Source organism: Lycorma delicatula, chromosome 6 (assembly GCF_047948215.1).
Source record: "Lycorma delicatula isolate Av1 chromosome 6, ASM4794821v1, whole genome shotgun sequence".
NCBI lineage: Eukaryota > Metazoa > Arthropoda > Insecta > Hemiptera > Fulgoridae > Lycorma > Lycorma delicatula.
The window spans coordinates 116,600,945-116,618,088 of NC_134460.1; the positions used below are offsets into that span (position 1 = coordinate 116,600,945).

Consider the following 17,144-nt stretch of genomic DNA (forward strand, 5'->3'; position numbering starts at 1 on the left):
CCTGGTTGGAGATGAAACTATCAAAATTGTAGCTATTGGACACTTTCTCTGTGAATGATTTATGCATATTGAAAATTACCAAGAAATTTTTAAGAAACCAAACTTAATTTTAATATTCTTATGTCATATTAAGGCAAAGAATACAAATTATCAATGAGGAAAGCAAATCATGGATTGGTGAATATTCCATTCATGGAAAATAAATTTTTCTCACAATCTTCATTTTAAAAAAAAATCATTATTCCAATAATATTACTAATTTGAAGGAGTTTATTTTCCCCATAACAAAGTAGTATGTTATGAGGTAAATGTTAACACAGGAATTGTTATAAAACAGTGTATTATCTTTTTTGAAAATTCTGAATGACCTGTTGGACCTCGCAGTCTGAATACATCTTCATTTACATGTTATACATTTCATCCTTGTCTCTTTGGGCCATGGAGAGATTGCTTATTGTTCACTAGTTGAACAGATTGCAATGTACACATTAGGAAAATAAAAATAGAAAATGTATTTAATGTTAATTTTGCTTTTTTTTCTATTACTAAATTTGATTGTTTCTTTGTAAATTACTTAAAACTTTTTTGAGATGAAAAAGTGAATGCAGTTTAAAAAATATATTCTATATGTTATATAGTAAATATTTGATATTATATTTTACAGAAGTCTGCATGTATAGTAGCTCTATCAAACATAAATGTATGGTATCAAGTTTTAAATTCTTGTGCTTGAGCCATTCAAATTCATATTTTCAGTTTCCATTTCACTTTTGACTGAACAAGGTAATGGAAAAACCTAATTAAAAACTTATGATAGGCTATTTAGATACATTAATACTCTGATTAATAATAAGGAATACATCCTATTGCTCTTATGTATAATAAGGATGGTATGCTCTTTTCTAGAGAATTAGTAGTCCAACACAGAGTGATTTTCACATGTCATTGAATCACATGCTCATATTATCACAGTTTCTATCACAATAAAACTATTAAAAATAGTACATTAATTAAAAATACATATAAATACATTTTTTATTAAAAAATATCAATTTTATTATGTTTAAATTTTTTTTCTATTACAGGTTCAAAATATGGCATGATTTCAATGAAAATAGTGTTATCAAGAATTCTTCGTAAATTTAGAATTGAATGTGATTTAAAAGTTGAAGAGATGAAGTACAAGCCAAGTTTAATGTTGGAACTTGTGGGTGGTTATCCAATCAGACTGATTCCACGAACTAAGTTTTATTACAATTGACATCATCCATAAAGTAAATAAAAAAAAATGTAAATATTGTAAATCGATTAGTGGCACTTTTTTTACTTAATCAATGTTATTCAAATTGTGTATTATACTTATTTGTTTTTGGTTCTTTTTTCTTTTTTTGTTGTAAATCCTTTGTGCATATAATGCTTCGATTCTACTGTATAAAAATATTATTATACTTTGGTTTTTGCCAATAATTTGCAATAATAAGTTATTGCTAGAAGTAAACTGGATATTTTCCACAATGATATTTACAAGATCTACCCTCTTCAATGTTTTTCTTAGGGTTGAGCCTTCTACTGCACTCTTTCACCTTTTTCAGTCATAAACTATCTTTCATCCATCTTTTCCTTTCATATTTTCTCATTAATATTATTCTTCAGTTTTATTATGATCCAACATTCAGTCTATTATCCTTCTCTTTTCAATGTAGTATTATTTTTAGGAAAATCTTTCCTTTCCTGTCTTCTCACATGTACAACTGCCTTAGTTTTACTGCCCCTATGCTTTCCACCAAGTTCTCCCAAAATATTTTTCTCAGAGTTAATTTCTGGGCTTTTAACGGTTCTACTTATTCAACTTTCTGCTGCGTAGATTAGTATCAAAACATATTAAACACTATTTTTTTTTTATATTGTGATTCATTCCAGACTAAACATGATACTAGAAGAAGCCACTCATTTCTCTGTCTCTTTACGTATTTCCTGTTCTAATTTCTCATTTTCTGAGAAAACAGTTTCAAAATAGGTGTCCCAGCATTTTCTCATTTAGTGATACACTATATCTCCTTTTATTTTCCCCCTTCCTTATGCCACCACCTTCCTCTTTTCCTCACTAAATTTTAGTATATGTTTTTTATTTCTTTAATCTACTTGTTTAATGTTCATTCTACATTTTCCTCTCTACCTCTACTTATAACAAAATATACAGTAAAACACTACTTGTGTTTATTTTTTGTTCCCTTCTTTATCTTCTTTTTTATTTCAATTTCCGTGATTGAAATGAACAGGAACAGTAAACTACCCTGTTTTATTTCATTCTAAATAATCTGATGGTTTGATCCTGTTTAGACAAACTGATTGACCTCTTACAATCAGAAACAGAATGCAGTCAAACAGAATTGCTTTTACCGTTCTGGTCACACCATGGTCCATGTTTTTTTTTCAATTTCTCTGTACTACATAACAAATAGAACAATTATAACATTGTTATTGACCACAGTATAAGCCTTGACAATGCATAAATGTATTGAAAAAATACATAAATATTAAAAAATGTATAAATCTAATACCTAATGTTTTGTCAAACTTCTCACATACTTCCTAAATGAGAATATATTATAAGTTGTTCTTTAATTCCTAAATGCCATTTTTTCACTTCCAACTCCCTTTTGTTTTTTTTTTCTTATGTCTATGTGTAAACTGTGGTTTGATTTAAATGTTTGCTACAATTCTTTATAATTTTAGAATAAATGGAGTTAGAAAGTTAGATGAGCAGAGCTCAAACTCAGTTTTATTCAGGAGTTTGTTGATAGCTATTTAGTCTAATTAATTCTCCGTGAATATGTTTATCTTATTAAAATATATTAAATAATTATAATTAATTTATATTGTAAATTATTAATATGATGTTTTTATGCAGTTGAAGTATGCACTACAAAATGTTTATTAATGTAGAATTTCTTTCTCTCAATATTATTTATCTTATTGCTTAAGTGGATAAACAAACTTGATATGAGCTAATGTAGCAATTGAATAAACAAAAAAAAAATTCACATATTAGTTGCAGAATAGAAGTAGTATCCTATAACATTCTTAAAAGATCTAATTTTTATAACTGCCACAATATTCTGTAGTAATTCATAAAAAATTTGAAAAATTTTCAAGATAAATGTAATATTTTGTATTTACCCATAAATGTATTTTATATGAACTTGTAATCAGTTTTGAAAAGAAGCAGAGTTTATACAAGATGATAATTATTATATGAAAGTGATCCATATTTGCACTTAATAGAAGTTTATTGCGTAAATCAGAGTAATAGGACATTTTTACTTTGATAAAAAAGTATTCCATTGTAATAAGTTATTTTCTAATAACATTAAAAAATTAACAAATACAGCAATACTAACAAATGCTGGCATATTTTAAAAGAACATTTAGATGGATCATCTTAATACAATTTCATTAAACCCAGTCTTTATCACTATTATTATTATTATATTTTTAATTTTCATGATATATCACATCTTTAATACAGAATAGAAAATATTTTTTCTTTTGAATCCATCTTTATTGCTGCAAGAAAATCATTTGTATTATTCTTCTTCAAGTAACTCAAAAATTTAAGAAAATTTTTTTCATCAGTGAACGTTTTCTCAACAGATAGTTATGTAGTGTTATATTTTATTCATTTTATTTGGAAGGAAATTCATTATCAGATCTTTTGTTCCCAATTTGTTACTTACAGAAAATAATTCAGCATAGTCTTTTAATCCTACCCACCAGGATGGTCTAGTGGTAAACGCATCTTCCCAAATCAGCTGATTTGGAAGTCAAGAGTTCCAGTGTTCAAGTCCTAGTCAAGTTACTTTTATATGGATTAGAATACTAGATCGTGGATACCGGTATTGTTTGGTGATTGGGTTTCAATGAATCAAACATCTCATGAATGATTGAACTGAGACTGTACATGACTATACTTCATTTACACTCATACATATCATCCTCATTCATCCTCTGAAGTAATACCTTAACAGTAATTCTCGGAGGTTAAAAAAGAAAAAGAAAGAAAGCCTTTTAATCTTCACATAAAAGAAAATGAAATATAAGCAAAACTCTGAACTACAACCTTCACAAATAACTTGTACATTATACAAAATACTTTATGGATATATATATATATGATTTATTGAATCAGCTAGCAGACAAAGAGGTAGTTTAAATGGTAGAAGTAAGAAAAGGTATGGTACTAGTCAGTGGACATAAAATGAATATCAATTATAAATAAATTTGTTATGGTGATAACACATAAGTTGAAATTTTCCTTCTCAGATGTTTTAACAAGATAAATAAAATATGATACGTAATGGAATTACAAGAATGGAAATAGTGTTGACATTAGGAATACATTTTATGAAATTACTAACACAACTCCACTCAATCTTCCAAGAATGGGTACCCAAAAAACAAGAATTATTTATTAGATTTTTTTTGTCTTTAGTCATTTGACTGGTTTGATGCAGCTCACCAATTTTTCCTATCTAGTGCCAGTCGTTTCATTTCAGTATACATCCTACATTCTACATCCCTAACAATTTGTTTTACACATTCCAAATGTTGCTTGCCTGCACAATTTTTCCCATCTACCTATCCCTCCAATATAAAACGGAATATTCCAGGATGTCTTAAGATGTGGTCTACACAGTATGTCTAAAAAGTTCCCGAACGAAATTAAATAAATACACGGATTTAAAGATAAACAAATTTACTCGCTTCTCTACATAGAACCCTTCTCTAGTTATACACTCGTTGCAGTGCTGATAGAGCCCGTCAAATGCTATGGAAAAATCACATTGTGGGGTCGCCTTTAACTGCTCAATGCAAGCTCTTTGGATGGCCGGAATGTCATCGAAAAAGTGACCTTTCATCTACAACTTGAGTTTCGGGAACAGAAAATAGTCTGCTGGAACCAAGTCAGGGAAATAGGGTGAGTGAGACAAGATGGTGATTTGATTGGCGAGGTAATAATGTGTTAAAACTGTTGTAATATATTCCGAGGCATTGTTGTGCAAGAGAGTCCAACTAACCGGATCCTGGTACTCAGGCTAGATTCGACAAATGTGACACATCAGTCATTTCATTACTTCCAAATAGAATTTAGAATTCATGGTTTGACCAGTTGGGACAAATTCATGATGAATCAGGCTCTTTGAGTCGAAGTATGCAATCAACATCGTTTTCACTCCTGATTTTTGCTGCGTGACTTTCGCTGGTTTTTGTGTTCTAGGAGTTAACCAAGCAGTGGACTGACGCTTCATTTGCGGATCATACATGAAGCACCAGCTTTCATCCCCAGTTACAATTGTTTGCAAAAAATTCAGGTCGCTATCGGCAGTTTCAAGCACAAGAGAGATGCACCTGTTTTTGTTCTTGGTCAAGAAGTGTGAAACAAAACGAGAGCACATCTTTAGACGGTTCATTTTTTCTGTTGGAATTGTACTTACTTCATCTTTACCGATGTTTAGCTCTTCTGCTATGGCCTGAAGGTAAGATGAGGTTGTTCAAGCAGGAGCGCGCGCACTTTTGCAACTTTTTCATAGTGAACAGCTGTTGATGGCCTCCTGCTTCGTTCGTCATAATCCAACAACTCTCTACCGTCTTTAAACTGCTTCCACCATGTGTATGTTGTAATGCGAGATGCGGCTTCATCACCGAATGCTTGCTGTATCATATAATAAGTTTCAATGAAAGATTTTTGAAGTTGAACACAAAATTTTATCGCGTTTCTCTGTTACAAGTCGCAAGCTCACACAAGATCACATGAACTCAACGTACGCAGCCGAATATTTATATCATGCATACTTATAGTGTATAAGTCTGTCTCTTGTTTTAACTATATTTTTCCAAATGCTTCTTCCTTCATCAATTTGTCACAATACCTCTTCAACTTTATCCAACATGCCTAACAATTTGTTTTACATACTTTAAATGTTGCCTGTCTGCACAGTTTTTCTCATATTACCTGTCCCACCAATATCAAAAATCTATTCCAGGATGCCTTAAGATGTGTGGCCTATAAGTTTGTCTCTTCTTTTAGCTATACTTTTACAAATGCTTCTTTCTTTTGCTGCAACACCTCTTTATTTGTCACTTTATCCATCCACCTGATTTTTAATATTCTCCTATAGCACCACATTTCAAAAGCTTCTAATCTTTCCTCTCAGGTACTTCGATTGCCCAAGTTTCACTTGCATATAAAACTACATTCCAAACATATACTTTCAAAAATGCTTTTCTGATGTATAAATTAATTTTTCATGTAAGAAAATTATATTTCTGACTGAAAGCCCATTTCACCTGTGCTATTTGGCATTTTATATTTGCATTTCCTGCATGCTCCATCTGTTTTACCAATGATCATTTCTCTTTCCACTTCTGAACACTTTTCTTTCACTAATTTGCACTTCCTGTTTATCGTGTTTCTTAATTGTCAATATTTCCTTTTACCACCTTCATCACTAGCATTCTTATACTTTCTACGTTCATCCATCAGCTGAATAATGTTATTTAAGATAGCATCTTGAAAACATCAATGTGTTTCAGAATACTGGCCATTGATGATATGCACATATGCACTTGTTCCAACAGTTTTTCCACTATTAGAAATATTTCTTATATACTTCTGAACCAATGTTTAAGTGCCTCCAGCAATTTTTTTTTAACCTCTATATCCTGAAAATGCTTTCCACTTCTTTTTCTTCATTCTTGGGAATAAGAAGAAGTCGCAGGGGGCTAAGTCAGGCAAGTAAGAAGATTGAGAAATCATTGTCATGCCATATTTCGTCAAAAACTACTTGATTTGCAATTCTGTGTGGGCAGCCATGATGTCAGCAGCCAGTTCCCCAATCGCTAGAATTCAAGTTGTTTTTTTCTCAGTGCCTCATGCAATCTCTTCAGCATTTGCGGATAGTAATGTTGGTTTACTGTGGTGGCTTGAGGAACAAATTCAATGTGAATGAGACCTTTGATATCGAAAAACAAACCATCTTGCATTTCACTATTGATTTTAGTTGCCATCCTTTTTTTGGTCTGGGCGATGTAGCTGTCTTCCATTGGCCGGACTGCTGTTGTTTCAGGGTCACAGCCGTAACACCAAGATTCATCCCCTGTTATGACTTTAGACAAAAAATGCAGCTTAGTCTGTGTCTGTTCTTTCAATTCCTGGCATACTCTTAGACAGTTCACCCTCTGGTCATCGGAAAGTGGTCTGGAACATTCTTTGTTGCGACGCATCTCATGTTCAAATATTCAGTTAGGGCTTTGACACAAACTTCAGGAAAGACCAGTTATTTCCTCCAATTTGTTATGCAACAACCAAACAAGATGGCATCATGCACTTTTTAACATTTTTGTCTGTTGTGGACTTAAAAGGGCGTTCCGAACCGGGTTTGTCTTCTAGTGAGATTTGGCCACTTCTGAACCAGGTATATTACGTGTAAATTCTTGCCTGGTTTAGAGTTCCCTTACCATAAGCTTCCCTAAACATTGAAACTGTTTTTTTCTCCTGTTTTCTTTAACTGGAAACAGAATTTGATGTTGGTGCGGTGCTTCTTAAAGTTTGCCATCAGAAAATCATCAAGAGCGTTAGGAGGAGCTTAAGAAAACAATCACTCTGTCTGATGTGATGGTTTCTCATGAAAGCTACCTGGCCAACTGAGCAGGGAGAATGTTTATGAAATGTAACTAGCAGGAGAGGACAGAGCATTGCCAACCCACTTGCCTACAGAAAACAATTCTTTTTTTTTTTAATAACCTCCCCCACATACCCATGCAATGGTTGTTCTAAACCACTTACAGGTAAACAAATACCATTTGCACTCTGTGACAATTGTATGAGAAGTGCTTACATGTGATGTTTTATACATGATCTTAAATCTCCCACAAAAGTAAAAGATAGAAATTTTAAAATAATTAAGAATAAAGATCCATTAAATCTCATCATTTAAAAAAAAAAAAATTATAAATAAAGATTAATATTAATTATTTTTTTATCTAAATAGGCATTATTAACTTTTCATTTTAGGTCAATGAAAAATACAAAACACATTTTATACTTTTCCAAACTACCCAGACAGCATAAATTAAGAAGTAAATAGTTCAATTCTGTTCCTAGCATTTATTATCCTCAATGAATATATATCTTTAAACTTGAAATCTGCCTGTTAGGGCTTCATTTGTGAATGACTAACTTGTTTTAATTTAACTTCCTGATTGATTTCATTTTAGCTCTGATTCAAATTTAGGGCATACAGTATTTCAAAAATTTGCTCAAGCCAGTATCAGACTGTCTAAGTTCAGTACCTCCATGATTAAAGTAAAATAATAGGTCACCCATATTTTGTTGTTTTCTAATTATGCAACTCTATAAATGATAAATAGCACACAAGCTAACATCTACAAACTAGTCGGTGTATTTGAACAACACAATGAATCTACCATAGATTACCGCCACTTAAAAAAAACATCATGTCCAGTATTTTTGATTCAAAACTGAAAAAGATTTTAATTCATAAATATGTTCAGTTATCATATTTCCACCCATGCAGTCTACAGATTATGTGGATCCGGTGTTCTTTTTATTAATTATATGTTTATTTTTCAAATTTTGAACTCCATTTTTTGTTAATAAGAAATCATTTTTTTTTATAACCAAAGACTAATGAAGAGAATTGGATATATATTTTCTTTTTTTTAGCAATATTTAAATTTTTCACGTATGTCCATTAAGATGGACATCAGATTTCAATAGTGATTGCAATATATAACAGTAATTAATTTATTACAAATTCCTAACTTAGATTACCAAGCTAACAAAATATTTTCAAGTTGTTTCACTTAGGTGAAGATAAATAAATCATGAAAAATGTTAATGCTCATATAGTGTATTATAATAAAAAACAAAATTTTAGTTTCATTAATGATAATTGAAAGAATAGTTCCTTCCTTTTAGATAGCATGTTAATACAATATCTTTTTGGCAAATTCATGACTTATTGTTTTTACAATTATCTAGTACAATATCTTGTTCGTACTCTGGAAAATGATCAACAAGATCATTTTGAGAGCTGATACTAATTTCATTTCAGTGTGTTGTTATTTATAAATACGAGCATGTTACTCTTTTTCTTTTTGAGATCAATTAATTTCACTATTCTCTAGACAGAGCTCAAATTGATTCTAAAACTCAGTTGATCCATTATATTTTTTAATGCTATATTTACTGTACTTGCATCTCTTTTCTACTCTGGTAGTAAGTATATATCTGGTAGTAAGTAAGAATATAAGATAACTGCATTTCCAATCATGCGCAGGATCCACTTTTTAGTTTGGAAGAACATTCTGTAATAGTTAATTAATTTCCCCACCCTTATTGGAATTATATAACTGCACATTTTATAGAACTTTAATATGTTGAACAATATTCATGTGACTATGTGCAGCAATCTGTAAGTTACTGGTGTTACCTGAACAGATATTTCAATGGACCTGTTACTGCACAGGGAATTTTTCATAGTGTGGAAAAACTGTCCTTAACTACTATACTATAATGATTGTAAAATATTGCATCATATGGCATTTGTTGTATATTTTATTTCACAGCAAAGAACTGTGTTACACTCTCCGGTACAGACGGACAAAAAATATAAATTACCTTTCTAGTAAGGAATTAAAATGTGCCTATGGAAATGGATGCAGGGATTGAAAAGGTTAAACCATACTTAAGTTTTATGAGAAGAGTTTGATGTATAGTACTCCATCTTCTGAGTTGAGCCATGGTTCATGGGAAGTTCGATTACTCTAATTTAGCTAGTAGTAGTATCGTGCAAATCATAATTTTTGTTTATCAACTAATAATTTAAAAACAAATCCAAAGATCTAACAAACAAGAAAAAAATTACATTCGGTTGATTAATATAAAGTAATAGTTGTGGTTTAAGTATAGTAATTACTGTGCTGAATTACATATGTGTTTTTTATATTGGTACTAGATAAGTACTCATGTACTTTTATACATGTGATCTTATTATTTTAACAAGTACTTAAGTTATTATTATATAAATACTACAACTTCTTTAGTAATGTGCGTAAAAAAATCAGTGTTATTTATTTTAATATATATTTAGTATTTCATAAAAAAGAGCTAAGTCAATACCAAATATATAATAGTTCTTTTATTTAAAAAGATACTTTTTTGACATTCAGAAGCTAGGACCACATGAAAAAAGAATCATAAAGTTTTTATAACACAATCAGTGCGTACTACAAAAAATAAAATTTAGAGTTGTTAAAAAAAGGTATATTATTTTTTAGGGTTTAGTGTAATTTTCTGTACTCTAATTCTTTTTTTAAAAGCTTTGTTTTACTTTTTAATATTTTATTTTTAACTGTACATAAATTACTTTCAGAAATATTTAAATCGCATTTCTTCATGAAAGAAGTGCTAATCTGTGAGTCAAAAATCAGTTTGATTTTTAGAAGCACAATATCATTTCATTGTAAATGATGTCAAAGTTAAGGACATAAAAATATACTACATGAGACCTTATATTTACATAAAAGGCAAAATATTTTGTGCCAAAGATTTTAAAAAAGAATAAGATGTAGTAGCAAAGTGAGCTTTGTGAAGTTGAAGTCATATTACAAACTATAAAGTATCTGATGTATTCAAAGAGATTAGAAATCATAGATTCCCTGCACCAAGAATTTGATAAATATTTGCGTTTATGAATTCAGTCATAACAATACAAGAACACTTCCTTTCATTAATATTAAACATAGCTTTTTAAAAAAATAGTACATTTAAGCCTTAAAAAGGTCATATAGATTATAACGCTTTCTAATTTTCTATTAAATCCAGCATTTCTTTGAAGAATTGAAAAACTTTGTTTTTATTATCAATCATTTGATTAGTTGATATTATTTTCCACTCCTTTCTTTCTGTGCAGACTTTTAATTTCAAAATATTTGTTGCACCTTTATTCCTAATAAGAAAGATAATATTAGATTATCTGTTCATCTATACTGATTCTAATCTTCACTTACCACTTTTAACTTGTACACAACACTCTATTACGAAATTAATTTAGTATGGATATCTTAATAAATGAGTCCCACCAATCCAGTTTTTAAAAGATTGTATCAAAAGCTTCTCTCTTCAAGATGTCATAAATCTGTTCATTTGATACTTTATCAGCCCATCTGATTTTCAACATTTTTTTATATCAATGTTCAAAATCGTTCTTCTTTACATGTTCATTTCCCTGCCGTAGTTATACATGTTTTGCTGTCTCAGAGTGCGACAGTTAAAATAAAGTACAAAATAAATGAAAATTCCTAATAATCTTCATGTACTAGGACTCGACAACTTTGTACAAGTCTTTTTCCATTCCAAAAAGACTTTGGCATCAAACCTACCAGGAAAGTATAAAACCATTATCCTGTTATCAATGATGCACCTTGATGATGAAATTGACAGTGATCAGATCAATAATTTCAGGTGATCAAAGAAAACCTGAGATAATACAACAGAAGAAAATCTACAGTAGACACAGTGAACCAAACATAACTATGATGGTAGCATGGAGAAATAGATGTTGACCTCTTATGCTCCTTTATAAAATAACTGGTATTGCAGGTATAATCAGAGAGTGCCTATTCTATCTAATAACAAAGAGGCATCTTTGAACCATAGATTGTTTTTGTGTGAAATTTGTGGCTGTCTGATGAAACCATTGGTTATAAAACATTCATATGATGTGCCTATAAGGTTGAGAATTAGGGCTGCAAAAATAGCCAAAGTGAAGGAATCAAAAACTCAGAAATGCAGAGAATAAAAAATTTAAAAAGTTGTGTCTATCATTTATCTGATTTATCAATCTAAACACTGGAGTAACATTAATTTTTAATACACTTATAAAATATATGTCTGTACAGTAATGTCAGATAGAAATTAATTTAATAAAATAATAATTTTATTATTAATAAAACTAATATTAATAACATTAATATTATATAATTTTTAATTAATTTCTTTTATAAAGGTTCTTCCAAATTAAATTTTTACTTTCCTGGCTGTGTAGTTATACTGTATGACTATATAGTAATTATTTAAAAGAAAGTATGCAAATCTGATTAAATTTTGCATGTCAGGATTTTTGCAGTTCTTTTCATTTCATGACCACAACCAAAAACACAATTTTACCAATGAAAAATTATTCTAGAAGGATGTATAAATGTTATTCTGTTTTTTGCTTGACATCTTCAGATTGGATGAACCAGTTAAATGAAATTTGGCACGATAATTTCTGTAAATGGAGTGCTGTGCCCATTTAATTTTAATCAAAATTGCTCAAGGGGAAAAGGAGATATGGATTGTAAGGGTCCTGTATCTCAAGTTTATTCAGGTAGGTAAAACTTTGATATAATTCATAGGTAGGTATCTAAGATGTTTTCACATGGTACTTTTTCTTACTCAAATTTCCATAAAGAGGAGGAAGCCAAAACCTACTTTTCATCCTTGTTATTTCTGGGCTCAAAATCATATTCTTGTACTAATTAGTTATTCCTTTAAATTAGTGACTTTGGTTATGTGATTGGATGATTTCACTAAGGAGTGGGAGATAATGAGACTATTTTTTTTTTTTTTTTTGCTTTTTCATGTCAATTATAGTTTTACTTGTTATCTTCAAACTGGATTAACCAATCTTTTTATGAATTCTGAATACGGGTCAATTGATGCCACTTAATTTGGCTACAGTTGGTCATGGAGTGGTTAAGGGTGTGGTGAAGTTTCATTATATTTGATGTGGTCACCGTGGATCTGTATCTCAAAACTTTACTCTGAGTAGAATAATTTTTTTTTACGTAATTCATTACTCCCATACTTACATACTTTAATGATCCATTTAATTTTCTTCCTAGGTGCTAATTTGTAGAGAATTGTAAAGTTATGCAACCTTTTGTTAGCCCTTTGCTTTTAATCATTACTTATCAAATGATCTTAAAATAATGAAACTGTTTCTTCCAAAGAGCTTTTGGAGCTAATTAGTACCACCTTCTTCAGTGGTATTATTAATAATGCTTTAATTAATAGCACTTATCTTAAACAGATGAAGAAACCTCTTAAATTTTAACATTGGATATTATATTTGATCAATGTTGAGTTTGCTTGTTTTATATTTCATTTTTATCAAATTTACTGTGTTAATCAGTAAATTGAATATTGTTCAATATGCAGAGAACTTGATTTTAGTGTATGCAAAATGTTCATGTTGTGGTTAATGTCTATGTATATATATATATTCTATTTTTATGAAATGATTTGTAAAATTTTGTTTCCGTTACAGCATCTAGTAACTGCTATGTGATCCTTATAACTGAGGATTAATATATGTTCAGATTAATTAGTCTTTACTACATTCCACATGTATAAAACGAGACTAATACCTACTCAGTAGGTATTCCTAGCTATTGATTGATGAATAGCTAGAATACCTACTGAGAGTAAACAAATAAATAATTTATGATTGAGTATGATCATAACCAAATTTATTGTTAATAATAATATATTTGTATAGAAGACTGCTTATTCGCAAAATTAAAATTCTTGACTTTAACTAAACATTTTTGTATTAAATTTTTTTTCATCAGAGTTATTCTAAATAACTCTGGTCATATTTAATATTGTACATTACTAAATCAATTTACATACTAGTGCATATTGTAAGCTTATAAATAATTTAACTCATGATCATATTTGTGTTTAGTTTTCCTCAATTGATAATTAAATAGATTTTTCTCAGTTTTTATGAAAAAAAAGATTAATTATAATACAGCATTTTTCATTTACTAATTGGAAATACAAAAGTATTAACACTTGAAAATTGTGCAAAAGAACCGTTAGATATGTTATCATCAATTACGTATGAAGCTTTTAAAATTTTATTTTTTTTTTATTTACAGTCTTTATACCATCAGTCATAAATCTTAACTGAAGTTCAGTACTGTGAAATATTTGATATTATTTACTGCTTATTTTATTATTTTATCACCATAAAATTGTAAATCTTTTATTATTAAACATCATCCTAATATTCTTACAAAAACTTTTTTTAGATAGATTTTTGATATAGGATATTTGATAAGTTTAACAGTTATAATCTTGCAAAATTATATTTATAAGCATTGTGGATGTAAATAAATTGTAAAACTTGTGTTTGATTTCACATTCAGCTAGTGAACAAAGTGAAGTTCTTATGATACCATTAAGGAACATGATTACCTTTGTTATTATATTATTGTTATTTAATATATATATTTGTAAGTATATTTTATTTTTAAATTTTTTTTTATAGTAATAACATTATAATTATAACATTAAAAAAAAAAGGGTTGAACTTGAATAAAAGCTGACAACACAGTTATAGGACTTTTCCATCACATGGCTTTTTCTGATGCATGGCTTACACACACATCTTAATTTAAAATATTTGTAATTTTAATTAAATATAATATTTTTTGCTCATCAGTGCTATACTAGTGCTCCTTGTGGTAACAGGGGATACTATTGATGCAGTATACCCGCTTAGCCATTAGTTTAAGAGTATTTTTTGGGGTAAGGTGTGATTTTGAAAAACATTTTTGAAAATATTATTTTTTAATTGTTACAAGAGTGCTTTACAGCCTCACCCCCTTGATGTTTTAAGTTGAAAATTTAATGGTATCAATACCTCACATACAGAAGTAATCTGGCCAAGTTTTGTCAAAATCGGTCCAGTACTTCTGCAGATATAAAGTGTGAAACATCCAGAAAATTTCCATCTGGTTTTTTGAGTTCCTTAGGTGTCAAAACTTCAAGATCTGGTGAAAACCACATATGCCCAATTTGGACTGATTACTTTCCTTTCTACAACTACAGCTCTAAACGGGAAAGCAAAAGCTCAGAGCAAGTGAAAGTACAAAAGGATATGCAGGGGTATAGCAATTCCAACTATTTCTAAGTTTACTTATACTTTCAGTAATATAAATTTTGTATTTGTATTTTTACCATTTAATTTTTTTGTTTATTTCATTTTAATTTTTTCTCAGCATTTTTCAAGTAAGCCCAAGAAACCATAGTAAAATGTTAAATTCATACAAAAGCAAGCCTAATGTTATAATACTCAATTTAAATTCAAAGTTTGGACAGAAGTGCTTATTTAAAATCTCCACATATATAAGTTTAAAGATTCTAGCCAAAAATTTTATTTGGTTACATTATTTTAATAGTAAGGTTTATACCTTACTATTATATACCTGTAGGATTAATAAGTAGCAAGGTTTTGGATTTTCAAGAAAAATCAAGCAAACTTTTAAAGTCTACTTATCAATAAAACAACACATTAAAAAAAAAGAAATCACATCTCTAAAATACATTGTATTCTCCAATATAAGTATTAGTTTATTTAAGTTAATTAGATAAGACAGTTTTAATTAACACCTTTTAGGTGAATGACCAGTTGCTTAGAACTGGTACATCATTTAATACCAAAAAATACACATTTTTAATAAATTTAGAAAAATAAAACAACAAAAATCATCAAATATATCGTTATTTTTTCTATGTATATATATATATATATATATATAAACACAAAACTTTTAAGCAGATTTGTAGAGATTTTCTACAAAATTGTTAAAATTTGTTAATTACTCATTTATCATAGTTGTACATTAAACATAAAAAACTGCAGTTTTTACCCCAATTTATGGTTTTCACCCCTGATGTTTCAAAACTATAGCAGATATAGGTTCTGGGACCTATTTTATTTGATTTTTCAGGTCAACAGCAATAAGAAAAGTTACTAATTCTGCCCCTCAATTAACATCCTAATAATTTCAGTACAACCTCATTTCATCGTGGCAGCTGAAATCCAGGCAATTTTCACTAACTGCAACTCGCAAACGAAGCATTTTAGGACATATGTTTATATGAACTTTTTCCATTATTTTCATGAATAGAATAGGTTATGAAATTCCCAGGAGAACTTCATGATGCACTTTGTAGAAATATATTATTTGTGCAAATAAAATAATATATCATTTGTAAGTCAATAATGACTTTTGTCTAAGTAATTTTTCCAAAAATATAAGCCAGGTAAGATCAGTATTTTATTTTGGCTTTCTTGCACTTGTCATTAGTTCCTTCAAGGTGTCTGATTTTCTAATTGTTCATCATTTTGATCAATTTTTTTTTGATTCGTTTCTTTTATATCCAGTGTGATATAAATGGTTGTTAATTTGTAAAAATTTTTCTAATAATAATTAGAAACTGATTAATACTGAATTATACTGATTACTATGAACTAGACAAATTCTGTAAGTGTTGTTCAGACTAAATCATTTTTTAATTATTTTCTTCCATAATTATTTCACAGAAAGAAAATTATATGCAAAATAGTTATTAACCAAAATTCAGAAAGAGAAAATGCTCAAAAGCAAATTACAAAAAAAAAATTAACTTATAACCTTTTGGGCATACTGATTGTTAAATAATCGTCATCAGTAGATATTGAGGAATTAGCATAAAAAACCCCACACACTTATACAAATAAAAGAATGAGTGGCAATTCTAGAACAATTATAACTAAAAAAAAATTTAGAGAAACTATAAAAATTATGAATAAAATAATAATTCTGTTTGTATTTACAAAATAAAGATAACTGTTAATGAGAAATCACTCAGTATAGTTTTTTACGTTCCCAATCATGATGGAAACTAAGCTTTAAAACACCCAAACCACACAGATTGTCAACTGTCCACAATGATCTAATACAGTTTCCTATACAGGGAACATGGGGGAAACATAAAGAGATGCTACCCTGACTCTTATCTTGTCCTATTCTATGCTTTTCTGATGTACAATAGGAAATTTAATCCTAAATTTATTTTTACCCTTACATAATGTACGTTACACGTTAGGTCATGGTTGAGAGGGTAGAATTAGAACCTGAATGGTTTGGACTGTTTTTAAACTAACTTTCTTCTTTTGAATGGAATTATTTAAAAGAATATTGAATCAACTATTTTAATGAAATGTCTTTCTTTTTTTACG

General features: G+C 29.3%; 2 protein-coding genes across 5 annotated transcripts in view; both read left to right on the forward strand.

The window, feature by feature from the left end:
- Window positions 1–12,450, forward strand: part of LOC142326140 (cytochrome P450 4C1-like) — a 72,943-nt gene extending 60,493 nt beyond the window's left edge. For 2 of the 3 annotated variants that reach the window (XM_075368347.1, XM_075368346.1), the window contains exon 12: window positions 1,086–1,373. In XM_075368347.1, coding sequence (XP_075224462.1) covers window positions 1,086–1,261 — 176 coding nt within the window. In that variant the 3' untranslated portion in view covers window positions 1,262–1,373. Of the gene's footprint in view, window positions 1–1,085; window positions 1,374–12,316 lie in introns of those variants that run through there. The other variant, XM_075368349.1, reaches the window with a different exon arrangement.
- The window catches only part of LOC142326141 (pancreatic triacylglycerol lipase-like), a 28,299-nt gene continuing 23,478 nt past the window's right edge, over window positions 12,324–17,144 (forward strand). The window contains exon 1 of one of the 2 annotated variants that reach the window (XM_075368350.1): window positions 12,324–12,455. In XM_075368350.1, the coding sequence (XP_075224465.1) occupies window positions 12,335–12,455 (121 nt within the window). In that variant the 5' untranslated portion in view covers window positions 12,324–12,334. Of the gene's footprint in view, window positions 12,456–14,042; window positions 14,371–17,144 lie in introns of those variants that run through there. The other variant, XM_075368351.1, reaches the window with a different exon arrangement.